Consider the following 26,378-nt stretch of genomic DNA (forward strand, 5'->3'; position numbering starts at 1 on the left):
TTTTTTCTTTTTCTGACAAAATACGTAATTTTCAATTTGGTGACAATGTCAAAATAGCAAAAAAAAATCTGCGTGTTTTTTTTCTATGTTGTTTCAAATCGGATCAAATGAAGCGAATGAAACAAACAGAAAAAAATGTCACCATGTTTTTCACTTTGATGATGATGGAATTTCAGTGATGGCGCCAACTCGTGTTTTTTTGGTAAATAAATCCACAATCCAGTCAACCATTCATTTCATTCATTCAATCAATCAATCCAGTCAGTCAGTCGATTTTTTTAAGCAAAGTAAATCAGAACAGAAAATTTGTTTCAAATTCTTTTCGTTCGTTTGATTGATTGATTAAACCTATCATTTTTTCGGTTTGGTTTGAAAAATGTTTTCTTTTTCTCCCAATTTTTTTTTCTCCATAATATTTTTTCACCTTTCTTTTCCAATGATCAATTTCATTACAAAGTTTTAAAAATTTTCTTCTTTTTTTTACTAAATTGCAAATCAATAATAAAATCCTCTTCTTTTTCTCATCATCATATTAGGTGCGGAATTGGAAAACAGACAGAAAACGACGATGATATGATCACCAATATCATCAGACAATTATCTTGTGAATTTTATCAATTATTTGTCTAAAACAACAACGAAAAAATTTCGCACCAAAAAAACAAATTCAGCCAAAAGAAAAAGGATTCAATTTTTTTTACGTTTTCGTTTTCTTTTGTTTGAAATAAGAACTAAACAAACGAAAACGAAATTTGTTTTTTTTCACATCCACATTATTCATATTTCGAGGTTATTTCAAAATTTTTACAATCTCAATTCACTTTCACTTGATTGATTGATTGAATCGATTTTATTTTGTGGATCGAATGCGTTTTGATAAACGATGCTTTCTTCATTACCACCTCCACCAGCAACATCATCCATAAATAATACGGCCGATTTATCAGCCAGTGCAATTACTCCAGGATCTAATCATCATCCTCATCATCATAATCCACAAATAACGAACGGACATCATCATCATCATTCGAATCATAATCCACATCAATCAAATAATGAAATGTCACCATCAACACCAATGGAAATTGTACAAACACCAATGGAAATGATTATGATTGTTTCATCATCATCATCATCAACATCATCATCACCATCAACATTATCATCTTCATCGATAACATCGACAATGATAACTACAACAACAACTACTAGCGCCACCTCTGCAACTACTGCAATTACTACAAATAGTAATAGTAGAATGTCAATGATAAAACATCAACAACAACAACAATGTTTATGTATTGGTTGTCATCAACCAATTCGTGATCGTTATCTAATGTTTGTTAATGAACATTATTGGCATGAATCATGTTTACAATGTACTGTTTGTCGTATAATACTCACGAATTCGTGCTATATACGTGAAAGAAAAATTTATTGTAAAAATGATTATAATAAGTAAGTACAACCAACAAGATCGAAGATGAAACTATTTCTTTGAATCATGTTTGATTGATCAATGATTGAATATCTAACTGTGTGTATCAAATGATTAAGATTTGTTTCGATCGATGATGTTTGATTTGTTGATTGATTTGAAAAACAAATAATATTTACTCATGGCATATATTTTTGATTTTGTCTAGTACAAACACACCTGGATATCAGATTTTCCATTCGATAATAATCAATTAGAAATATCCAAGTATTTTTGCAATCTTTGAAGAAAAAGCATGAAAGAAATGTTGTTTTGAAATCAAAACGATATGTTTCCTGGAACAACAACAACATTTATTCTGAATTTTTTTGTTTCAAAACAAAAAAAAATCTCCAAACATACAAACATATGCCATGTTTTAAAAATCAATGTTCAAATCAAAGAAGCAACAACAACAACAGAATCAAAAAAAACTGTTGAGAATTTTTTCGCCAAGTTTTCTGTTTTTCCAAATCTGTCTGTCACATCACATAAATACATACACTGCCTGTGTTCTATTGTCGTCGGTTGTTATCGTTGTTATCCATCCATGTTATTTTCATGCCAAAAATATTCTTTCTTTCTTTTTTGATTCAAATGTGTATTCCTGTGTTATACTTTTTCGTTTTTTTCCAGTTGAACTTGTTATGACAAGCTGTTGCAACATCCAACACAAATACATATTTTTCCTAAAAACATAGAGCAGAAAGATCCATACGAAATTCTTTGTCACTTTTTTTTTCACATGTGACAATCATTGAGCAAAAGCGAGAGAGAGAAAGAAAAAAAACTTTGATTCTTTTGGATTTTTTTTCGTTGTTGCATTGCTTGAAAATGTTTGGTTGTATCCATTTTCCTTGCTGAATGAAAAAAGTTAAACATGGATTTTTTTCCTGAAACATTTTTTTGAAACTTTATCAAACAAAAAATACATATTTTTCTCGGATGAAACATGTTCATTTCAGAATCTTTTTTCATTTTCGTTTCTCAATTTCAACATTTTTTGAAAAACGGAAAAAAAATTCAGAGATTTCAATGTTTTATTTCGGTTGAAACACATTGAGAAAACAAGACAATAGGATATATTCAATTTAGACAAAAAAAAATTAATCCTGAAAACACAATGGTGTAATAGAAGAATATTCACCGAGAATAAAACCTTTTTTTCCCAATATCGAAATCAACACACATAGAGAGAAAGAGATTTTCTCTGGGTGTTTTTTATTGTTTTGTTTTGGGTTGAATTGACTTTATTCCGGTTTATCAAGGGCACAGGTGGCCAAATTCAACGATCCGAACAAATCAAGAATCTGTGATTTTTTTTTTTTTTTTTGTTTCGAAACATTGTCGTTTTTTTCTTCTTGGTTTGTTCCAAAAAAAAAACATTTGATGTTTTTTCTCATATTTTCCGTATGACCATTTAAAAGATGCCCGAGTATTGTGCGTATTTTAAACCCGAAAAAAACAAAAGCAGAAAAAAAACTTTAATGTTTTTTATTAGAGAAAAAAAAATGAAATGAATAATTTATTGTTGTTGTTGTTATTCTCCCGTAGATATGAATAACGTTTACGTATAATTTTTACGTTACATAACGCAAATGTAATGTGGTATGGTGGATGTAAAGCTTTAGGCGCCATTAAACTCTGTAAATATTTTTTACAATTAATTTAACAAATTTTTTCGGGCGTCATTTACGTTTATTCATAGTCGATTCAATCCGTTTTTTTCGCGAAAAAAAAATATTCAAACACCTGTTCCATTAATGGATCAGTCATGTTAATCTCGAATAACCCATTGGGGAATTATACGATCAATTTTTCATTCAATTTGAAAAATAACCCGGATCAATAACCAAAATATAGCCAAAATAAGTTTTTCATGTGGATTATGTTTGTACTGTTTGTTGTTTGCCAATGTGAATATGACATGACTTATGGCTTGTTTACATAATCCAAAATACACGAATAAAACTTGCGTAGTTTTTCATTCATCCAGTCATTCAGCCAATCGATTACAACTTTTTTTTGGGTTAAATGTTATTTTTTTGTTGTTGTTGATAACTTTTGCTAATAAAGTCATTCATTTTATTCAATTTTTGCCTGGTCATTTTTGATCGACAATATTAATCTGATATGAAAACAAAATGCAACTAAACTTATTTGATCAATGAAAATTATTATGTTTTTTTCGAGTTTTATCTATCTAATCTAATCTATCAGTTTTTTTTTGTTTGTTTGATCTGTATATACCAGTCTTTCTCAACCTTCGATTTTTTAACATTATCGCCTATGGAAAAAGTGTGCCGCGGCACACTGGTTGAGAAAGGCTGGTATATACCAACCAACCAGAATAATAATCAAAGACAAATTACCCCCAAAAAAAACCATGCCGACAATATGAACACTGTTAGTTAACGAGTGTGTGTTTGTGTCAATAGTGACAATCTTTTTTCCGTTTTTTCCAGTTTTGGATCGTTTTTTTCTATTTGATCATCCCAAACAAAAAGATTACCAGGATACTTCCCCTCTAAGAGCAAAGCAGCCCGAAAAAAAGGTCAGATAATCACTCACCACTATATTCACTCACTTTGGATCAAAATCCTGTTCGCTGTGTGTGTGTATTTTGTTCATAAATTACTTACTTGCTTCATAGTGATGAACGTTTAAATAATAATAATAATAATAAAAATTTCTGGATCGAAACACGTGCTCTATCAACGTTGCTCTGTTGACACGTGCAATTTTTTTTTATTATAACAAAACCAAATAGCCTTTTGGGTACGTGTGTGTTCTCGGTACACAATTTGATTCAAAAGACCGTATGATGTTTCCAATTTAACCCAGAAAAACAATCGTGGATCATTTTTGCTTATGGGCCACCCAATGTAAAATGTTGGTCAGTTTTCATAATTAGTCATCACCATCAAATTATTTCCTTGAAACAAAAATCAATTGATTCAAATATGATTGATTTCAAATATTTTTTTCGGAATCATTTAAAATTAAAACAATCAAAAAAAATTCATTAGAAAAAAAAACATTTTGTGGTCTACTGTCACGTGTTTACCGTTACGTGTTTTTCATATTTTTATTATTGAAAAAAATTTCATCACTTGTTTTCCAAGTAAAAAAAATTTACGCATCAATGCAATTTTCCATTTTTTCTTTTGGTTTAGAATTAATTTAACAATTTTGCTAATCAAAATGATGCATACAACACACACACACACATAGGATTTGGCTTTCACATGACATTAATGAAGATGTATTTACTATCTAAAACTCTATTTCTCGCGGTGTGAAACACAGAATTTTTAAATTTCTAGTCATGTCTCTATTGCTCTCTCTGCATGTTGATTATTCCTGTATTCAAAAAATTTATTTTTGGATCATATTTATTCTGGTTGCAAAAACTGGTAAACTTTGAAACAACCAAAAACTCATCAATCAATGTATCGTTTAATTTTATTTCAGTTTTTGAATGAAAAACTTTACATTCACACTCTGTATATATAGGCTGATCTCTTTCTTTTCATTAAATAATGTAAATTTTTTCTCTTGGTTTTATTTCGACACAAAAATTATTTTCCAATTTCTTTTTTTTTGCTTTATTTGCATGTGATGAAAAAAATTTTGAAGAAAAAAAATTCATTGACAGTGCTGACTGATTGAGAACATAATGAATGAAATGAATGGGATGTGCAGTGTTGACAAGAAATAAAATAAAATTTAAACGAATAAAATGATCCACTTGAAAATATCTTTTTTTGCAAACATTGATTGTTTTATAGGACCAAAAAGGTTTTTTCCAGTGATGTTGTTGTTATTGTTTTTATAGCGCCCATTCGTTGTTGTAATGATAATGATGATCAAGTGTTGTCATTGTTTAGTTTTTTGTTTCTCTCCATTCAATTTGAATTGTTAATTTTTATTTCTATAGTTAAGCTTAACCAAAAAACAAACATTAAGCTAAAAAAATGATTCTTGGTTGTTTTTTTTGGTGTTTAGTATGAATAAACAAAACAAAAAATCCATAAAGATAATGTTTTTTGGTTGTTTTATCATCAATGATTCAATCTTCCAAAAACAAAAATCCTCTCATTACAATCCGATTCAGCCATGTTACCAAACAAAACAAAAAAGACTTTTTTCTCATCTGGTTTGGTCTAGATCACATCGAATGGGCCATAAATGAACAAAAACATACACCCATAACTCATGCAAACAAACAAACAAACAAACATTATGTTCAATGAAAAAATTCAGAAAAAAATCGATGATCCATTCGATTTTCTATCTGGAATTTTATGGCTTCCTTTTGTTTTCAGCGGATCATCGTCATTTGTTTGTTTGTTTGATGATCGAAAAAATTTTTTTCGTTCATCAGACACACCAGGTCTCTTGGTTTTCTCTTTGTTTATCTTTTTTTCTCTCTGGTATGTGTCACTTTATAACCAAAAAAGTGTTATAATCGTAAAAATTTTATTCTGTTTTTCATTTTTGTTGAAAAATCAAGTTTTTTTCTTCAATTCTGTAACAGAAAATTTGGTTTTTGTTTTTGTCAATTAAAATTGATTATTCGATATATGGGATATATTTGCAAATATATTTCAATTGGATTTTTGTTTCCATTTTCAATAAAAATTTATTATTTAACTCTGTGTGGTGTTAGTGTTAGTTTCAAATCTTTTATTCATTCAGTCAGTCAATGAATTGGAATAGAAATCGAAACTAATTTATTTGAAAAAAAAATTCTTTATAAACTCTCAGCAGGAAGAATATGTCACCAGTTTTTACTACTGTTACTATAAAATAGAAAAAACATGTTTTAAATAAATAATTTTCTTTTTCTTCTTGATTCTGATTTATATATTCATATGATTCTCGTACAATTCACACTATTTCCAAATACAAAGATGTCATCCAGCAAAAAAAAGGACCACTAACTAAGATTAAGGTCATCTTTTGCTATCGAAAACAAATATAATTGCCTTTTGTATTTGATATTAACGAAACAAACAAAAATCCTAGATCCTAGATCATCATCATCATCATTGATGTCCAAAATGAACATACATAGATAGAATTCCTGGCGATTTTCTTTCAATTCTATTCACGCAGAACCAAGAGAGAGAGAGAATTTTTCATCCTAAAACGGAATTGCAAAAAAGCACGTTTTATATGGATGTTTACCACATGCAGTGTGTATAAACGACGACGACAGTTAGCTGTTGACATTTTTGACATCCTTCTTTCAAATCCCTTTCGAACAAATCCGCATCCAATATTTTTCTTCTTCAAGTCAGGCTTTTTTTTTGTTGATTATAATAGCCATATAGTGATGTCATTTGTTTTCATTTAAAGCACAAACATCGATCGATGTTTTGTTGTTTGATTGCACCAGCAACCTGATCGTAAGCTTTTAATAAAATCGGCTGATCCTTTTTTTTCTCTGGTTGGGGCCATACAATTAATGAATTATGACCTTTTCTTTATCCAACCATAATTCAGATGTATATGTTTGTTTATTCCGAAATATCGATTGTATCGATGATTTTTATATTCATTCAAAACATAAAAAACCGAAACGAACTCTGAAAAATTCCTTTGGATCAAAAAGTTTTTTTTTGTTTTAAATACTTTGAGGAGCCTAGTCTGGAATGAATGAATGAATTTTTCCCTTCTCTCTTTGTTTTTGTTTTCGGTTGTCATCATCATCTTGTTGTCGTTGTGACATATAACCATCAAACAAACAAGCATATTTTTTGATGTGAAGCAAAATGCAGAATGTCAAAAAAAGAAGAAAAAAGAAAAAATATTTTCAGATTCGTGTTTCCCTGGTTATTCGCATTTCATCGCAACACAACATTTTTTTCGGCTTGTTTGCCTTCCTGCCTGCCTGCATGTGGCTTAAACATTTTTTTCATCCCAATTTTTTTTTCATTCTTTTTAGCCTTGTAGAATGTGCCTTTATGATGATCAATGAATGAATGTGAATTTGGATGTGGAATTTTGCTTTTTTGTCCTGTTTTTTTTTCGTTTCGTTTAGTTTTGATCTGTAGAATGGGAATTTTTTTCCTATTTTTTTTGTCTAAAAAATGAGCACATCTTTTTAGACATTCAGGAATTTGAAGAATTTGTTTTTGCCTTTTTTTCTCTAAAAAAAACATCCCAATCCAGCATAACACACACGCGTTTCATTTTTTTTTCTTCCTGAGGATGATTACGATGATGATCGACAAACATTATCGTCATTTGGTTTGGTTTAGTTATTCGATGACTGAAAGTTGAAAAAAAATTCAGTTAACCTATCCTGGTATGAATGGTATTTATGTCTAGTGCATGGTGTATGTTCTCATATCAAGAATCATTAGCATCCTTAGTCCTTGAATATTATTCATTCATTTTATCGATCCATTTTTGTCATTCACTGGCTAAAATATTTTGAAATATTCTGCTGAACGAAAACGTTTTAGATGAGAAAAGAGTTGTGACGGGTTTAAAATGAAAAAAAATCTAATTTCTATTGAATCATTTTTTCTTCAGAAAAAATCAATCGCCACACTGATGATGATGAATAATGAATAATTGTGGTGAGAAAATGCCCGAGGATTTGTTCACACTTGCTCTGATTTGATCTTTTATTTTTGTTACAATTCTTTTTTGGAAGAAAAAAAAATCATTCACACACGCACACTTCTTGTGAACCAAAGAAAAAAAAATTGAATAAATAAAAAGGTGGCGTTGGGATTTTTCGGACACTTTTTTCTTTCCAGCTTTGTTTGCATCACTTCACCAGCAACCAACCAACCAAACCAAACTAGAATCAATTCTTTTCAGTAGCTTTATTTATTTGTTTAACAGCTCAATCATCATCATCATCATTTTTGATCAATTCGTTTCTTTCGTTTTTCATTTTTAATTCTAAATGCTGTTGCTATTGAAAGAAGAAAGATCCAACCTAATATTTGAACTTTATCATCATCATCATCATCAATGCTTGAAAATGATGAGGATTTTTTTTTCGTCTTTTTCCTGCCTTGAAACTATTTTCTCTTTGGCTTTTCCAAACACTACGGTTATAGACACATATAAACATTCGAAAATTTATTTTTCTATTTTTTCGTTTTCGCTATCCGGATATTAAATATTTACATATGATGATGATGATGACGACAATTCATTGCTATGGTGTTGATTTGGTAGGTAGTGTATAGTAGGCGGAGATGGGAACCAACAAAAAAAAGTCTATATTTTTCTTTACTGATAAAAATTCCTATTTTTTTGTTTTGTTTTGTTTCCGAAATGAAAAAGTCTTCGATGATGATGATGATAATCACACATCGATGATGCTCGACTTGGCTTTGGTTTGATATGTTGCAATTGGTTTTGTTTGTTTGGATGACAAAAAAAAATTTTCGTTTTTGACTTACGGGCATATTTGATTCGAAAAAACATTCGTACAAAGTCTGTTTTTATTTATTTATTTCGTTTGTATTTTCTCTCGAATGATAGAATTTTCAGAGAAGAAGAAGAATTTTCTTCACTCACTTTTTCGATGAATGACGTTTGAAGAATTTTCGCTTTTTTCGTTTGATGAAAAAACAAAAGTCACATGTTTGTGTGGGTGCCAAATTTGCCAATCTTTGTTTGTTTCGAGATTTCGATGAAATTTTGCCAAAAATAATGATTTTGTTGTTTGGTTTTTCTTCTATTTTTGTTATTATTATCATTGATTAATTAGAATCTTTCCCTCTCTTTGTTGTTTGATTGCAAAATTGAATTTTTTTTTCTTCAAAAAATTTAATTATCTCAGAATAGAAATTAATTCAAGTGAAACAAAACACAAAAAAAACAATACGATTTTTGTTTCCATTGATTAGCTGTATTCAGATTTTTTTTTGTGGTTACCCGAGTGATTTTTTTGTTTTGTTTTACTTATCAATCAATCAATCGAATCGATTGATTGTTGTCATCCACACAATTTGAATGATAAGAATCCAAAATTAATCAAAAATTGATGAATATTTTCTCGTTCAGGTATCGTATAGCTGGTCAGATTCACAAATCACAATCATACATTTTTTTCATCATCCAGAATTGCCTTCAAATCATTCTGAACAACAACAAAAGAAACTTTAATTATATACATCTGGTGCAATTCAATATTGTTTTTTTTTGTTCTGCTTTGTTTCTCCTCCAAAAAAATGATATTTTCCAATCTAATAAGATATTATTGAAAAAAACGACTGGAATATCGGCTTGGTTTGATTTTGTTTTTTCATATGCACCTTTGATTTGTTGATGAAACAGTATAAAGAATAATATTCCGAACATAATATAAAGTTTTTTTTTGTAAAGTCTTCTCTTTATTTCTTTTTTTTTTTCATTTCGCAATGATGGGATGAATGGATGCAAATCATGTGCAAAAAAATATTGTATTTTTTTCATCATTATTATTATCATCATTGGATGATGATTTCGGAACGATTTTATTCAGTCAATCGGTCTGGTATATTGGTGAATATATAGTTTATTTGATAGTCAAGAGTATAGTTTTTACTTTTGTTTTGGTTATTTGAATATTATGATTCTCTATCAAAATATATCAAGTGGAAATCACAACCTGAAATCCTAATAATAATAATAATATTCTCGAGCATCCATCGCACACACACACATACAATACAGGTTCACAATTTTTTCACCCAGTCGATTGATTTCCTATCAGTTTTTATTGTTTTCAATATCTTGAGATACACCTCTCTCTATTTCTCATTTTGATTTTCATTTCGTTTGTTTCCAAATGTTTTAATATCGAGTCAGGAAAAAAAAAGATTCAAGAGTTAGTGAAACAAAAGAAAGACAAATGAAGAAATGAAATGGAAAAAAAAGATATTCGCAAAACGAAAAAAAACTTCTGTTTCTTTTATTTCTGAATGAATCGAATTGGCAATTGATGAAAAAAAAGGAAAAAGAAAAGAAAGTTAATAATAATAATCAAAAATAGAAACAGTGTAAACAATTTTCTTTATCATATATTCTTCGATTCTTTTTCATTGATTTGCAGAAAAAGAAAAAATCCAAATCAGAATCGACCCCTATATGTTATATGTGTCTGTGTTTGTGTGATTGACGGATGCTCTATCTACACACACACAAACATCTCTCTCTCTCTCTCTCTCTCTCTCTCTCTCTCTCTCTCTCTCTCTCTCTCTCTCTCTCTCTCTCTTTCTCTTATCTAATATGTTTGTTTACCCGAAAATCATCACACACTTAAACGATGGGCGCCAGAAGTGTATTTTTATTTATTTATCTGAAAACAAAAAAAAACCACTTGAGAGTTGTCGTCAAGATGAGCAAAATTTTTTCGTTTTTCTATTTAGATTCACAATTTATTGATTAATTGTTCAACAAAATATAGGAAGCTTACCGTTTTTTGTTTTGTTTTTGTTTTAGTTAAGCTTTAGTCAAGTTTTTCTTCATTCATTCATTGAATTTTCAGCCATTTTATTTTTCTTTGCTTTACTTTTGTGTGAAAGAATAACCTGAAGAAATATCTAAAAGAAGAAGTTTGCATTTTTTTTTATTTGTCAATGTTTTTTGTTTACTTTTTCAAGAAAACATTTGCATCCAAATGACTTTTTTGTTGTCGTTGTTTTCCGTCGTTGTGATGAAATTCGTATTCGGTTTTTTTCATCCATCGCAAACAAAATCATTCATTGAATTAATTCTTTGGAAACTACCGGTTATTAATAGAATTCCACAAAAAAACGGGTTGAAAATCAGTTTCCAAATAGGAGATTAAAAATTTTATATCTGGAATCTTGTATCAGGAATACAAAGCACGAATTTTCAACAAAAAAAATGTTAATGTTGTTCTCTCTTTCAAAGTCTCGTTTCCTATATATAAAACGAAAAATTGAAAATTGAAAAAAACTTGCATCCCATCCCATTAAGTATGATCATCAATGGAAAACATACATACATAAAACAAACTGGATCAATGAGAGAGATTAACGTAGAGAAAATTGACAAGCCAAAAAAAGAGATGTTTTGTCCAGAAAGAGAAAATTAAATTTCAAAACATCAACAACAACAGTTTAACTTAACTAATAGATTTATTTATATATAGAATCCCTTTTTGTTTATCAAAAAGAATTTTTTTTTTGTTGAAAGAACTCTGCCTTTTATTTTTATCTTTTTAATGTGGAACGTGCTTTCCAATTTTTTCGTGTATCTATAATGTCGAAATTTTCTATCTTTCGTTGTGTGTGTGTGTGTGGGTGTTTGGTGGACAGAATCAACAATAAAACGAAACACGGAATCGACACCGACTGTGTTTGTCGATTCCATACGACAAGAATATGTGATTATTATTTGCTCCATAAGCGGTCCAAAACAGAAATAATAATAATAAAATCCAACCAAATTTTATGACTTGTAATAGTTTTTTTTAAAAAACCTCTGATGATGATGATATGAGAAATAAATATCATTATGTTTTTTTCGGTCTATTTCATTTATTAGATGGTTGTGGCCAATGAAAAATAGAATAAAATTTGAAAAAAAAATTAATGAAAATTTAGAAATCAACCAAGGACTGGTTTTTGTTAGACGTCTTTTACATTAACATATTTTCGATTATAAGGAAATAATTCTATTCATATATGATGAATATATCCAAAGTAAAGTGTTTTGTAAGGCTTCCTTTTTCGATATATTTATGGAATCAATAGAATTTCTAACATTTTTATGTTTGTTATTGAATATACAATTAAACATTGTTTTCTTGTTTTGTTTTCCAAAATTTTCCATATAGAATATATGCAACAAAATGTACAAATTGTTTGGAAACAATCAATTCAAATGAATTAGTTATGCGTGTACATGGTTTCATTTATCATTTATCCTGTTTTTTCTGCATATGGTGTAAACGACAATTGAAAAAAGGCGATAAATTTGCCTTACGTGGACATCAACCAATTTGTGAAATAGATTTATCAAAATCATCATCATCATACGGTATGGAACAATCACATCATTCGCATTCACAACATTTACCATCATTAAATCATCATGATATTGTTGCTGGTTATGATGATATGATCATCAATGGATTATCCATTACACATTCACCAACAACAATAATATCCGATAATAAACCACATTTGACAATGTTACAACCACCATCGTTATTATCAAATCAATCTAATCATGATAATAATTCATCGGATCATCAATATTCACCACCAGCAAGGTCATTAACTATCTGTGATTCACCAATGATCATTACTAAAAATGATCAACAACAACAATCTACTAATCAACCACCAACGTCATCATCAAATTCATCATCACAATCGTATCAATCACCATCCCATACTACCAATAATAATTGCAATAGTAATTCTTTAATGTTAACCAAAAACAACAGTACAACAAGTCCAACAACAATTATCAAACAAGATGGCCGTCGTGGTCCAAAACGTCCAAGAACAATATTAACTACAGCACAACGTCGTGCATTTAAAGCATCATTTGAAATTAGTCAAAAACCATGTCGTAAAGTAATCAGATCAGATTTTTTTAAAAGAAATTTTTTTCTAAAAGAAGTTAATTTCAATTACAGGTACGTGAAACATTGGCCAAAGAAACTGGCCTCAGTGTTCGGATTGTTCAGGTTTGGTTCCAAAATCAACGTGCTAAGGTAAATTATTGAATTGATTGATTGCTTGATCACTTATATATTGATTGTTTTCATAGCTTAAGAAAATTCAAAGAAAACAACAACAACAGCAAATGTCACAAGGTGGAACATCAGGTATACTAATCGGTAATGGAAGTGAATCAGGCGGTTGTTTAGGTTCCAGTGATAAATCAAAAGGTTTGTCTGATTGTTGTTCATCAATAAAAAAATGTGACATTTATTTTTTATTCAATTTAGACGATACATCAGATGATGATGACGACGACGATGATGATGATGATTTAAATGATAATGATGATGATGAACAATCATCACAACAATTTTCTATTCCATATATGTTACAAAGTCCAGATGCTGGTAATTAAATTGTTTTTTTTTGTTTAATTAATCAATTTGTAATTAATTTGAAATTGATGTTTATTTCAGGTTCATATTATTCAGGACGTGGTGAAGATGATGTTTATACTTGTAAAAGCGAATTGGGCTGTATGGATGATAGTGAAACAAGCCTATGTGAATTGGATGATAATAATAGTTCGATAATGAGACAGAATTCTGAAGCGGATCATTGTCATCGTTTATCATCATCATCAGGTTCATTATTAACAACAATAATGTCAAATAATCCTATATCATCAATGTTTTCACCACCACCTTCACTACAACTATCATTGCCATTACCATTATCACAACATTCAAATGGTCGATCAAATAATAATATGTTACACTCAACAACAACAACATCGACAACATCATCATTGCATATGACCAATACATCATCATCATCATCATCGATAACCAATATGACACCAATCGATAAATTGTATTCAATGCAAAGTTCTTATTTTAATAATCCATCCGAATGTGAATGTTGATTGTACAACAATAACCAAAAATACGTAAATTATCATCCTTCTCTGTAATCATCATCATCATGAGAATTTCAAACACAAATTTTTCTTTCGATTTGATTGCAATTAATTGGCTAGTCGTCTACTTATTCACCATCATCATCATCATTAGCATCATAATTCAATTTAATTTATAAAATTTTGTTTTTCTGTTTAAATCATTTCTTCTTCTTTTCCATTTTTTTTGTTTGTTTATAATAGAAAGTATAGAATCATTCTCAATCATCAATATATATTACATTATACATATTTATTCAGGAATTTCATTTTCACAGCTAAATATATACCAAAAGAAAAACATATTGAAAAGACACACATTGCAATTATCATCATTATTATTTGAAAAACCGAACGAATTTTATTCCAAATAAAAATTGTAAAACAAAACAAGATTTTTAAAAAAATATTTCCAAAAATAAAAACCATATATTTCGATTTAGTTTTAAGTAAATTTTTTTAAAATTATTTTTCCCAAATTCAAAATTGGTCAAGAAAACAAACCGAAAAAAAGTGAAATACAAATAATTTTTTCTATCTTTCTGAAACTGATAAAGCAAGTGTAGTGGAAAAAAACGATGATGATGATGATGATAAACGTTGCAAATGTGGATGAAATCAAATCCGATGAATGAATTGGATGGATGAATGCATACGACCAACCAACCAACCAACAAGGGTGAGGTAAACGTCATATTGCATGAATCTGGTGCATAGGCATAGATGATGATGATGATTTGGATGAAGAATCCGGTATGAAACATGCTCCGACGGACACGGTTATTATTATTATTATTATTCGGTTGCTTTTGAAAATGATTCGTATGATATGGTGTGTATGGTATGTGCGTGTGTTGATGTTTGATGTTTGTGTTTGTTTCGAACCAGGACAACAGCTTGTCATCATCGGATTGGATATAAAGCATGGTATTTTTTTATTATTTTTTTCGTTTTTTTTCCAAATATAAAAAAAAATATGAAATTCTATTGTCACCAATGCACACCGAAGAATAGTTGTTGTTGATGTTTCCATGTTTGTTTGTTTGTTTGATGAAAACATGGAAACAAAAAATAAAAAGCAGTTTTTTTTTGTATTTTGCCTGTCTGGATGAATAAAATGATGATGATAATCCATAAATCCGAGAAAATGATGATAAATTATTATTCTGTTTGGACTTTATTCAACGAAAACCGCCCATAAAATTATCACCCATACCACCCATGCCACCGCCGCCAATACCACCCATGCTACCAATTCCACCCATGCCACCCATGCCACCACCACCTAATCCCATTTCGGATCCAAATCCACCAAATTTTCCGCCCATACCACCTGATTGCATTAAAATTGGATGATGGTGATAATATTTATAAATGGGTTTATGTATTGGTATATGTATCGGTATTGGTACTATTTTTTTGAAAATGAATGAAAATAAAAAACATTTTAAAAAATCCAAAATGTTACTTACTAAAATCATGATGATCATTATGATGTCCACTGATAATAATAATATCACCACGTTTCTTTTTTGCATCAACATTTATTATGAGAATGATGATGACATGGAAAAATAGCAATAAAAACCAAAGATTAATTAGATAATTTGAATTTTTCATTTTTTAAATTTTCAAGTTGAACAACAAAAACAAAACAACGAAAAAATCCAAGATGAATTTATGTTTTTGGAAAACCAATGGTTTTTATATTCAAATACAAACAGCCAGAAAAACATCAGACAAGAAAATGTTTGTACCATTTTGTTTGTCAACAACAACAAAATCATTTTACCATGCAATTAATTAACAGTAACGAAACCAAAAATTAATTACTTTTAAACAAACATATATTCTGTGTGATATTCATTCCATCATAGTCAAGGAAAAAATTAAAGTAACATATTTACTTTCCGTTATTATCGTTCCATTTTTTAAAAGGAATTATATTGTCGATCATTTCCCGATTTTTGTTAACCGGAAAAAAACATTGTTCAGGTTCAATTGTTGGTCGTGCATGAATTCACCAAATATGTTAACAGATCAGATTTTTCAATGATTATGGAAAATTAAACTTGAAAACTTTTACTTTTTTCTCATTTTTCAATATTCAAAAAATGATTGATTTGATTTGAATAACAAAACAACTGATCTTTATGATGATTAATGTTGTGTTGACAGCATCATTATAATCGAATTGAATTCGATGAAAATTTTTCATTTATTTTTCGCTTAAATAAATAAACATTGTTATTGATTTGAGAAGAAATTGATTGATTGATTGAATGACGGTCTTGATTTCGGGCTATATTGAGTTGTTGTTGTCGTCGTCGTCGGTTAACCTTCTCTTTCTCTCATTATCGTCGAAATAACCGTCGATAATGACTTGCTTTTTGGGATAATTTTTTTCATTGTTTGGTTATTCAATCAATTTTCAGAGTAATTAAAACAAAAACAAACAAAAAAACCACTCACACTGCATTGATTCAAGTCATAATTGTCACATTTCATTTCATTTTTTTCTTGGTCACGATATTGTCTAACCGCAATACGGAAATATATCCTCCAATTTTTTTTTGGTTACTGACAATAATGATGATTAAGTTATTTACTTTCTCCTGTGCATTGTGTGTGCATTGCTCTAATGAGAGATGTCATTGTTTTGGCTATTTGGTTTAATCAGTAATTAAAATAAAAGAAAAGAAATAAAAATGATTTTATAATTATCATTAATTGCATATATGAAAACAGAAAATATATGATTTTTTCCAATTCAATATGATAAGATGCCATAAGGCTAGTCCCTTTTTTTCTTTCAGACAAAAAAAATGTTTGATGAATGTTGCTGTTGATATTGCGTGATGATTTAGATATGAAAAAGATTCTCTCTCTTTCTCTCATTTAATTAGCCAATTAATGAAATAAATTTTTTGATATAAAAACGAATGTTTCACGATTTATCCATCATCTGTGTCATTTTCAAATCATAATATTTAATCCGTTTTTTCAAAAATTTTCATTCTCTGCTGTGTTTGCTAGTGTCATCAAGAACCAAAGATGCGTTTTTTATTGTTCATCGTTATTTCATCATCATTAGCGATTGTATTGGTCGAATCGGGTATGAGTAAAGGTGGTGATACAATTATTTTTGGCGGTCATGGTGGTGGTGATGATCATGAAGAACACAAAATGAGTATGTTAAATGAATGAATGAATGAATTATTCAATGTTGATTCTTTTTATTTGTAAATCAAAGTTCCAATACCAATAATGATGCCACAGGCAAAAACATATCATCATACAAAAATTATACCGATACATATCCCGGTACATGAACATCAACAACATATTATCAATGTTCATGGTGGACAAGGTGGACATGGGGGGTATGGTGGACAAGGGGGCTATGGCGGAATGGGCGGTTATGGATCCGGTTATGGCGGACATTCAAATGGCTATGGTTATGGTTATGGTGGACATATTGATCATCATAGCTATGGAGGTGGTTATGGACATGGTAGTCATTATGGTGGAAGTACTAGCCAAGGATATGGTTATGGACATGATGATGGATATTCAGGCGGTTCTTATAGCAGTATGGGAGGTAGTTATGGCGGTTCCGGCAGTATGGGTGGCTATGGTAGTTCCGGTGGTATGGGTGGCTATGGATCTTATAGTAGCGGCGGTGGAAGTGGTGGCTATGGCGAAAGTGGTTCATATGATTCACATTATAAATAATGTTGACAGTTTCAAATTCCTGACCAAAAAAAATAATAACTAAACGATCGATAAATAATTTTTATTCATTGAATGAAATTTGGAGAATTTTTTCTTATATTTTATGTCATTAAAAAAATCTTTTGTTGTATAAATTTTCAAATAAATAAAAAAAATAAAAATAAACTTTAATCGATTTCCGAATGGAATGATGTGTGTGCCATGATATTCATTTATTGTTAGATTTTCCAGATGGTTCAGACAAAGAAAATACATATTTTTCAGGAAAATTTATTCGATCATCATCATTATCAATTGAAAATTTGAAAATTCCAAAACATCTTTAAAAGTGTTCTGTGTGTTGTTGGTTGAGAATCATAAATTCTCCTCGTGATGACCTTTTTTTCTCATTTCATTCACAGAATGTTGCCAAAATTTTTTATTTTTTCGTTTTTCATAGAAACCATTAGCCCTGTTATTGTTTGTCGTTTGATGATGTTGATTTTCCTGAAGGACTGAACGCACAAGTGTACTAAATGATCTTTGCGCTTATTATCCATTGATGATGTTCAACCGATAAGGTTAGCCTCTGCAAAAATCAAAATTCTGGTATGAAACACATGTGTGATGATAGATCCATCAATGATCATCATCATAAGCTTAGTAAATTTTTCGGTAACCGGTAAATACGACTCGTAGTAACGATCTTTTAAATAATCATTAAATTATTTCCACACTGTGTTTAGCAGTTTATAATGATAATGAATTTCTGATGACAAACTTGATTTCGACGTGGATGATGATGATGAACAGCTTGTTAACAGCAGTTTTCGATATTATATTGACTTTCGGAAACGAAAAAAACATTATTCATTTATCCGTTTTAAAAACATCAAATCAAATTTATTTCCACAATCATTATCAATGTGATTTGATTTGAACAATCAAAAATTGCAATGTGATTTAAAAAAAACAGGATATAAACTCTTTCTTTTTGCGTTTGTGTGTAAAACTTGATTAGGTAAATATTAAAAAAAAGAAAATGTTAACAATATTTATGGTTGAAAATTTTTGCTTTTTTCTCTTATTTGGAAATATGACATTATCACTTTTTGTTCGGGTTTTTCAATTAAAAATTCTTCTTCGAACTCCGAAACCGACGAAATTTTGAACTTCGAATATTTTGACTTGTATTACTGGCATTATTAATGATAATATCATCATTAGAATTGCTCGATAAAGCAGCCGAAACAATATCCATATCGGTCATTAAATCTTCACTACCAGATTCGGATGAACCGGATGATATCAAACGTGAATTGAAATAAACTTTTGTCGATATATTCTTTTTACGATTTTTATACATTTGATATTCATTTCGACGTAAGCTTGTACGTAATTTCATTACATTTTTCAATTTGAAAACAATTTCATCAACAGTATTTGAATCGGCTTCAAATTTCAATTCGATAAACATTTTTCCATTCCAACAAACAATTTTGAATATATGTCGGCCTAATGCAACTGTAAATTTTTGAATAAATTTAAATCATTGTTGATCAAATGAAAAAACATTTGATACATACCTTGTTTATGTAATTCACAATCAACAACATCTTCGATATTAATGTTTCTTGCTTTGACGCCCAGAATTCGTGAAAGAAATTTTCCAGTAAAATGACTAGATGGATTATTCATTTTGGGTGTTATTTCTAATTTAGTTTCCGAAATACCCATTTCAATTGGTGAATTAGTAAATTTTGTGATTAGATTAACATCGAAACATTGATAGAGTGGTGCTTTCATTATATCGATAAAATTGGATCCGAAATCATTTGGATCACGAATTTTTTTCGGTTTCAATGTGGCCGCATTCGAATTGGTGTCCAAATTATGCAATGCAGATGATGATTTATTCAGACGTAATCCTGAAATTCCTTTTGGCAACGATGAAGCTACAATATTGAAATCAGAATTAAGATTAGTTAAAAAATAGAAAATTTTTTTCAAAACCATACATTTTTCTTTAATTGTTAATGTATCGGATGATTTGGCAGAATCGGATTTCGCACAATTTTCCCAAAATTTCAATGAAAAATTGATCGATTGATTGTGTGGATAATGTTTACCAAGATATCGGGAAATAGTTGAATCTAAATCTAATGAAATACCGGGCTGTGAACATAATTCCAGCTGACAATCGACAACATTTCTACTACGAAAAAGATGTGGACGTCTTTTCTTGATCTGTTCGATAATTTCATTCAATTGTGTTTTGGTTGAATCGAAAACAAATTGCGAAAATACATCTTCCGAATCAATATGGCTTAATGAAAACAGAATTAATGAAAATTTATCATAAAATCATCATTATACTTACACAGTGACAATGATTCTGGTTTCATTTGGTATCATTGCCAAACAAGGAAAATCATAACGTTTTATTTCATCATTAAATTCTAAATTTGGAAATTCATCTTCGACTTCACCATTTTCTTCACACATTTTTAATGCATATGCTTTTAGATTTGGTTTCAGTGATGGACCAATTTGTAGATGTGTATAATGCCAACAAATCAATCCAATTAGATCACAAACACGTGCATCCGACCGAACAATAACTTCGATCCAATTTGAACCACAATTCAATCCGGATAAGGATTGTGGAAATTTTTCTCGAAAATCATACGGTTCGAATTCGGTGTTATTTTTTAAAATATTGAAAAATATTCGCAAACGTTTTGTCGATACGGTACTATCAACAAACCGGCCATCAAAACGTGTGAATTCATTGAATGGATTCATCGGTGCTACCGGCGTTTGTTCGATTTGTTGTGTAAGCATTGATTTTCTTCGCGGTTTTGATGACAAATCTTTGAAGATTTCATCGGTGGGCGTTTGTTCAGATGACTCGATTTCTTTTTTCGGAAAAAGAAATGCACGATATGCTTCGGTTTCATCTTAGAAGATTAACAACAAAATTATGAAAAAGATTACCAAAGTTGATCATTACTTACAATAAACATTTTCCTTTGGATCAAATTCCAATAAATCACGTTCCTCTCGTGGCAATTGTTCGGCATCCAATACGATACGTTTGATTTTGATTAAATCATCATCATGTTCATCGGTTGAAACAATCGGTGCCATACCTTTCCATTGAACTAATTTAGTTTTTGATTGTACTTTACGTTCTTTTTTTAATTTTTCCAATTTTTGTGCAGTATTTGATCGTCGTCGTATACCGATTTCATATGAATCATACATTATATCCAATGAATGTGTCGGTTGTTGCTGATCATCATCAACCAACTCGGATTGATATTCTAATTCGGTTTCTGTTGTTTATTTCGATAAAAGGATTAGTGTGATTGAAAAAACGCTGGAAATTTACTTACTTTTTAATAATTCAATTTCATTATTTTGTTGTTGATTGGGATGATGATCATTCAAATTATTATTATTATTGATGGTATTATCATCATCATCGTCGTCATCATTGTTGTTGAAATATTCATCATCATCATCCGAATAATAATCAAAATGTTGATAAATAGATTCCACTGGATAACGATTAGCCGATTCATTTAGCATAACCGTTTCACACATTCCAGTATCATCACAGGTAATAAATGAATGACGGATATGTGATAAAATGAAACGTTTATCATCACAAAGTGACATTTTAAAAAAAATCTCTTCTTGATCTTGATTTCTGACTTGGTAGTTGATTTTCAATTATTCATTGTGAAAAACAAAGGAAGAAAAATTCCAAAATTATCACTTTTTTGAAATAAAAATTGAATTTTTGTTTCAGAAATTGATCAGAAAAATGAAAAACAAAACAAAAATCATCTGTGTTTACATTTTTTGTTGTTTACACCGATTTATGCGTTTCCTCAATTCGTATACAAAGTCACTGCTGCCATCTATTATCGACAAATGTTATTGAAAAAATATCAAAAAAAATCAATTAAATACGCAACAAGCGTAAAAAACATGAAAAAAAACAAATTTTCATTTTTTTCTGTCCTTTTCTTGATTGAATCATGATTGATGCCGATATGAGAGAGTGAGCCAGGTCAAAGTTCAACGAGAGAAAAAAGTCGTGCCTTTTGAATTTGTTTTCTATCTGTGCATGATTCATTCATTCAATGATGATGATGACCGAATTCTCGTGGCCCCGACCGTTCTACCCATCATCGATTGTGAATGTTGGACTCTCTTCGCTTTTTATCATTTTCATCAAAAAAAGCATATCCCCCATGACATTCCATTCTTTGAAAAATTGATCATATTGAACCGAGCTAAACCAACGAAGGAGGAGAAGTGAGGGGATTCTGACATCTGTCAATCAAAATCAAATTTTTTCCCCCAAACCATTTCAGTTTTCATTCAATATATTCATCATCATCATCATCGAACATCATCGAATATCGGAATAATCAGAAAAAAAGGTTCGTCATTATTATTCAGCTTTAAACATTGAATTTTTTCTTAATGAAAAGCAAAAATCATCATCATCGAATAAGCGAATCGAATTTTCTGGTTTAAATGAAGAATCAAGAATTGCATTTTTTATTCGGTGATTTTTTTCAAAAAAAATTCCCTCCAAATTTCCCCTGGAATGAGTAGTGGTAGTACCCAAACAATATTATTTACTTCTACCACTGATTTTATTCAAAAATTGTATTATGTAACGATAAACAATTATGTAATTTTGGGAAAATTCTTGAATTTTTCATTATGAACCAAATACAAAACAGGCCACCTTAATCATCAAATATTGAAGATCAATGTCCAACTGCATAAGAATAAGATGTTTGTGTGTATTCAAAGGATTTATGTTGTAACAGAAACCAAAAAAAGGTGTGTTTATTGTTTCACTTTGCTCCGCCTATTTTCTTCTTTTTTCTGTCTCAAGTCAATCATCATCATCATCAATATACTGTTGTTTGTTGTTTGCATTCAATCCTTTTTGAAACATCTACAAATAATATTGATTATTATCAAGTGATCGATAATAATTAATTAATTTTTGTTTGAAAATGTCTTTTTCCACATCGATCGAACACACCAATTGATTGACTGTAGAGGAATTTCGGGCGACATGGACAATGCATTGAAAATTAAAGAAAAAGGTTGGCGCAATGATTGAAAGTAAGGCGTGACTTAATGAGAAAAAAATCATGTTAAAAGAAAAAGACGCATGTGAAAATAGAGACAGCCAAGCCTTTTTCCTTTTCTCAATATATATTCCTGAACTAGCATTGCAAGCCATTGGCCATTGGCTTCGTCTACTAAGTAGACGAAGTCTAGCTTAGTCATAAGGCCAAGTCCAATGCAAGCCAGCCATTTGTTTATGTAAAAACCAAAAGACCCTTATAAATAAAAAATGCAAGCCATCCATTTTTCGAGCATGCGCATTGAAATAGAAAAAAGTGTTTCGTCTCAGCCAGCCAGCCAGTGTTTTACTTTTTTATGTTATTAGATGACTGACAGACATCCATCCATCCAACTTTTCATCTCATCATCATCTCTCTCTCAATCGCGCGCGCAAACCAAAATTTGTTTCTGGTTATTGTTGATGAGAGAAAGACATATACACATCGATGGATTCCTCGTGGTCGCCCCGTGTGTTTGTTGGATACCAGAAAAAAAAACAGCAGCAGCAGCTGTTTAGATAACGAAAAAGAAAACAAATCCTGCATGCACAGTTTTGAATGAAATGCGCGCCAACCAGGATCTTTGTTGTTGGAATCAATTTGATAGTAGTATAGAGATATGAATGTTTGAATCACACCACAGGAACATTGTGGTAGTGGTGTGATTCGTGAATCCATGAATCCAGTATTCAATAATTCCACTACCCCTCCATTTTTTTTTGCTTGGAAACATTTACATTTCATTCAACAAATATACCTCTATACCAATTTGGATAGTTGGAAACTACGATTATCCTCGAATAGTAGTAGCATTGTGGATACCAACGGGATCTCTCTACCTCTACCTTTATCTCTTTCTTTATTTTGTTTGATAAGTTGGATACCAACCTAACCGAACAATGATTGAACACGGACCTCTCTCTCTCTCTCTCTCTCTTTCGAATACCGACTTTCATTACACAAGCAAAATTCATTCATATCATTTTGCTCATACGTATCATACACACATTGATTGACTGCTGTCAAGAGAGTTTTTTGTTGTCTGCTTTTCTCTTTCATTCGATTCTTGTTGATCAGAATTGGTTCATTAATCTATGCTGCTATTTATGATTGTTGATGTCTGTTGTTATTGTTGATGTTTCTCTCTTTCGCTGTATGCATTATATACGCTCCCGCCGTCGTTGATGTATCCATCTCTCTCACACACAAACAAACACACAGTGTGTTTCTGTCTTGTCGCCGCACCAAAAAAAAAATTTCCATTTTTATTTTTGCTTTAATTCAATACAAATAATAATATTCTTCCATCAAAACATCAACAACCAAAACATTCAACCGAACATCAACAACAAAAATCCATCCATCAATCACAAATAATAATCGTCGACATTTTTCTACACACGCTTAGACGACAGATTCTTTTTCAGTGAAAAGAAGATATTATCCATCATCATCATAATCAATTGATTATGTTTTTGATCAACACTATTTTCCACAAAAAAATAAATAAATCAGTGAGAGTATTTACTGCTCTGAATTTATGACAACAAAATAAATCTGTCAATTTAAATATCAAAAAATTAAATTTGTTTGTCAAAATTGAATCAATCAAATTCACCTGTACGAATCGATTGATTGATTGATTGATTGAAATCAATTATTATCATGATAATTGATCATTTGATAATTTAATCGACCGGTTTTTGTCTGTTGAATAATAATAACAACAACAATTATCTTTCTGTGTTGTGTTTTGTTGATGGTGTGTTTGGAAAATTTAAAATTGAATTAATTAATTCATTTTTCGTTTTTTAAATTACTTAATAATTTTTCATCAAAAAAAAAATCAAATCATTCAACCCTATCTATCTTCAAAGAAAAGGTAAGATTTTCATTTCGTTCAGTTCAGTTCAGGTGTGTTTTCAGTGAATTAAGATTTTCTAATTGTGTGTGTATTTCTTTTCGATTGTCATCATGATCATCATCATTGTTGTTATTGTCATTAAGTGTGTGTGGTCTTTAAACGGCCTAAAGGCGATATTCGATTGACAATCAATAATCCCTGATTATATTTTTACCTTGTGTAATACCTTTTTTCTTCCTGTTTTTTTGTTTTGAAGAATATTTATTTTTTTTATTACCTGTTTCATTCATTTTGAAATGTGATTAGTTTTTGTTTTTTAAGCTACTTTGTTTTTTGTTTTGCTGTTGTTTTGTTCTTGTTGTCCAATTCTTTGTGTGTGTTTTTATGGTTTGACAAACAAATATACCTGTTGTTAAAAGATTTTTTCACTTCAGAAAATTTCATTAAACAAATTTTTGTTTATTTGAAGAAAAATTAAAAAAAATTTCCGGAAAAATTATTGAATAAGGGTGATGAACCAAACAATGAACAAAAAAAAATTTCCCAAAAAAAACAAACAAACAAGAATCATGAATGAATGAAAATTGTTTAAAAAAGAGCCATAATCATAATAATCATCATTGTAAAAATAATAATAAAAAAGCAACAAGCTATAAATGGGCAATGAAAATCAAATAACAACAACAATGTTATGGGCGACATATGATCCATATTTTTTTGTTTGTTGTTTGGTGAATGATTTATGATGTGTTTGTTGTGTGTGTGTTTTGAATGTTCTTTTTGTATTGTTTGTTATGTGTTTAGATTCTTACCATCTACGCACACACACACATTAGCGATGATGATGATTGTAAAATTTTTTTCTTTCTATTAAATGATGTTCGGTTGGTTTAGTTTTTGACTGGCGTTATGTAATAACCATTATTTTTTTAGGAAATCATCCTCCATAATTTTCGTGTTATATTTTCCCCGGTTAAATGTATGGTTAGGGTGACCATTGTTGTTAGTTTTTAAAGAAAAATTTATTCATTTTTTCTCCTTGTTTAAAATTGTTCATCATCATTAATTATTTGAAACAAACCAGAAAAAAATCTTAGCAAAAATAATGAATCAAAGAATCATAAATAAGTGATATCGATTGACGGTAGATGGCGTTGTTATTGATTTAAGAATTTTTTCCGCCGATGAATTTTGAAAGTGGAATTGAATTTGATTTGATTGACATTGGAGGGAAATAACATTCAATGTTTTCATTTTAATATTCTTCTTTTCATCATCATCATCTGTACAAATAAATGACAATGACAAAAAACACAATATTGGTATGTTATTGGTAGATGAAAGAATGCAATCGTCGATTATTGATAATCACCGTAACCGATGATTGTCACATAGAACAGGATATTGACGATAACAAATATCATCATTTCGTGTTTCTTTGTCTGTGTGTGTCGTATGATTTGAAAATCATCATTATCATCATCATTGAATTTTGTTTTCTATTCGATTTTTATTGAAAGTGAATCAAATCGATTATCAT

General features: G+C 29.9%; 5 protein-coding genes across 5 annotated transcripts in view; 3 read left to right on the forward strand and 2 right to left on the reverse strand.

The window, feature by feature from the left end:
• LOC113792635 (uncharacterized) lies at positions 1-14,510 on the forward strand. The gene is made up of 7 exons (XM_075820483.1): positions 1-202; positions 537-1,458; positions 12,300-13,047; positions 13,110-13,187; positions 13,244-13,364; positions 13,425-13,544; positions 13,614-14,510. The coding sequence occupies exons 2-7, from the start codon at positions 884-886 to the stop codon at positions 14,060-14,062; spliced, it is 2,091 nt and encodes a 696-aa protein (XP_075676598.1). The 5' UTR covers positions 1-202; positions 537-883; the 3' UTR covers positions 14,063-14,510.
• A 686-nt stretch (positions 14,511-15,196) lies between these two features.
• On the reverse strand, positions 15,197-15,768 carry LOC113792633 (uncharacterized). The gene is made up of 2 exons (XM_027342541.2): positions 15,568-15,768; positions 15,197-15,506 (listed from the first exon to the last, which is right to left on the reverse strand). Exons 1-2 carry the CDS (start codon positions 15,713-15,715, stop codon positions 15,277-15,279), a joined length of 378 nt encoding a protein of 125 aa, XP_027198342.1. The 5' UTR covers positions 15,716-15,768; the 3' UTR covers positions 15,197-15,276.
• Positions 15,769-17,050: 1,282 nt separating this feature from the next.
• Positions 17,051-18,001, forward strand: LOC113792628 (uncharacterized). The gene is made up of 2 exons (XM_027342538.2): positions 17,051-17,285; positions 17,349-18,001. The coding sequence occupies exons 1-2, from the start codon at positions 17,150-17,152 to the stop codon at positions 17,828-17,830; spliced, it is 618 nt and encodes a 205-aa protein (XP_027198339.2). The 5' UTR covers positions 17,051-17,149; the 3' UTR covers positions 17,831-18,001.
• Positions 17,876-21,689, reverse strand: Sin1 (SAPK-interacting protein 1). The gene is made up of 6 exons (XM_027342543.2): positions 21,208-21,689; positions 20,827-21,147; positions 20,190-20,769; positions 19,828-20,135; positions 19,396-19,764; positions 17,876-19,333 (listed from the first exon to the last, which is right to left on the reverse strand). The coding sequence occupies exons 1-6, from the start codon at positions 21,491-21,493 to the stop codon at positions 18,939-18,941; spliced, it is 2,259 nt and encodes a 752-aa protein (XP_027198344.1). The 5' UTR covers positions 21,494-21,689; the 3' UTR covers positions 17,876-18,938.
• Positions 21,690-24,059: 2,370 nt separating this feature from the next.
• LOC113792617 (pre-B-cell leukemia transcription factor 1-like) overlaps positions 24,060-26,378 on the forward strand; it is a 37,107-nt gene continuing 34,788 nt past the window's right edge. Inside the window, exon 1 of the mRNA XM_075820484.1 lies at positions 24,060-24,856. The gene's annotated coding sequence lies outside the window, so the exon portion shown is untranslated. The remainder of the gene's footprint in view (positions 24,857-26,378) is intronic.

Source organism: Dermatophagoides pteronyssinus, unplaced genomic scaffold (assembly GCF_027571235.1).
Source record: "Dermatophagoides pteronyssinus isolate colony J.1.1.1.1 unplaced genomic scaffold, Derpt_VIB-CSIC_2022.12 sq0006, whole genome shotgun sequence".
NCBI classification, from domain to species: domain Eukaryota; kingdom Metazoa; phylum Arthropoda; class Arachnida; order Sarcoptiformes; family Pyroglyphidae; genus Dermatophagoides; species Dermatophagoides pteronyssinus.

Bases quoted from the DNA above. Each gene is read 5' to 3' on its own strand.
- LOC113792633 (XM_027342541.2), bottom strand. From the start codon at position 15,715: ATGAAAAATTCAAATTATCTAATTAATCTTTGGTTTTTATTGCTATTT. The intron at 15,507-15,567 runs GTAAGTAACATT...TCAAAAAAATAG, and splicing joins TAATGATCATCATGATTTTA to TACCAATACCGATACATATA.
- Sin1 (XM_027342543.2), bottom strand. From the start codon at position 21,493: ATGTCACTTTGTGATGATAAACGTTTCATTTTATCACATATCCGTCAT. The intron at 21,148-21,207 runs GTAAGTAAATTT...AATAAACAACAG, and splicing joins TGAAATTGAATTATTAAAAA to AAACCGAATTAGAATATCAA. The intron at 19,334-19,395 runs GTATGTATCAAA...AAAAATTTACAG, and splicing joins TTGTGAATTACATAAACAAG to TTGCATTAGGCCGACATATA.
- LOC113792628 (XM_027342538.2), top strand. From the start codon at position 17,150: ATGCGTTTTTTATTGTTCATCGTTATTTCATCATCATTAGCGATTGTA. The intron at 17,286-17,348 runs GTATGTTAAATG...TGTAAATCAAAG, and splicing joins TCATGAAGAACACAAAATGA to TTCCAATACCAATAATGATG.
- LOC113792635 (XM_075820483.1), top strand. From the start codon at position 884: ATGCTTTCTTCATTACCACCTCCACCAGCAACATCATCCATAAATAAT. The intron at 13,048-13,109 runs GTAATCAGATCA...TTTCAATTACAG, and splicing joins GTCAAAAACCATGTCGTAAA to GTACGTGAAACATTGGCCAA. The intron at 13,545-13,613 runs GTAATTAAATTG...TGTTTATTTCAG, and splicing joins GTTACAAAGTCCAGATGCTG to GTTCATATTATTCAGGACGT.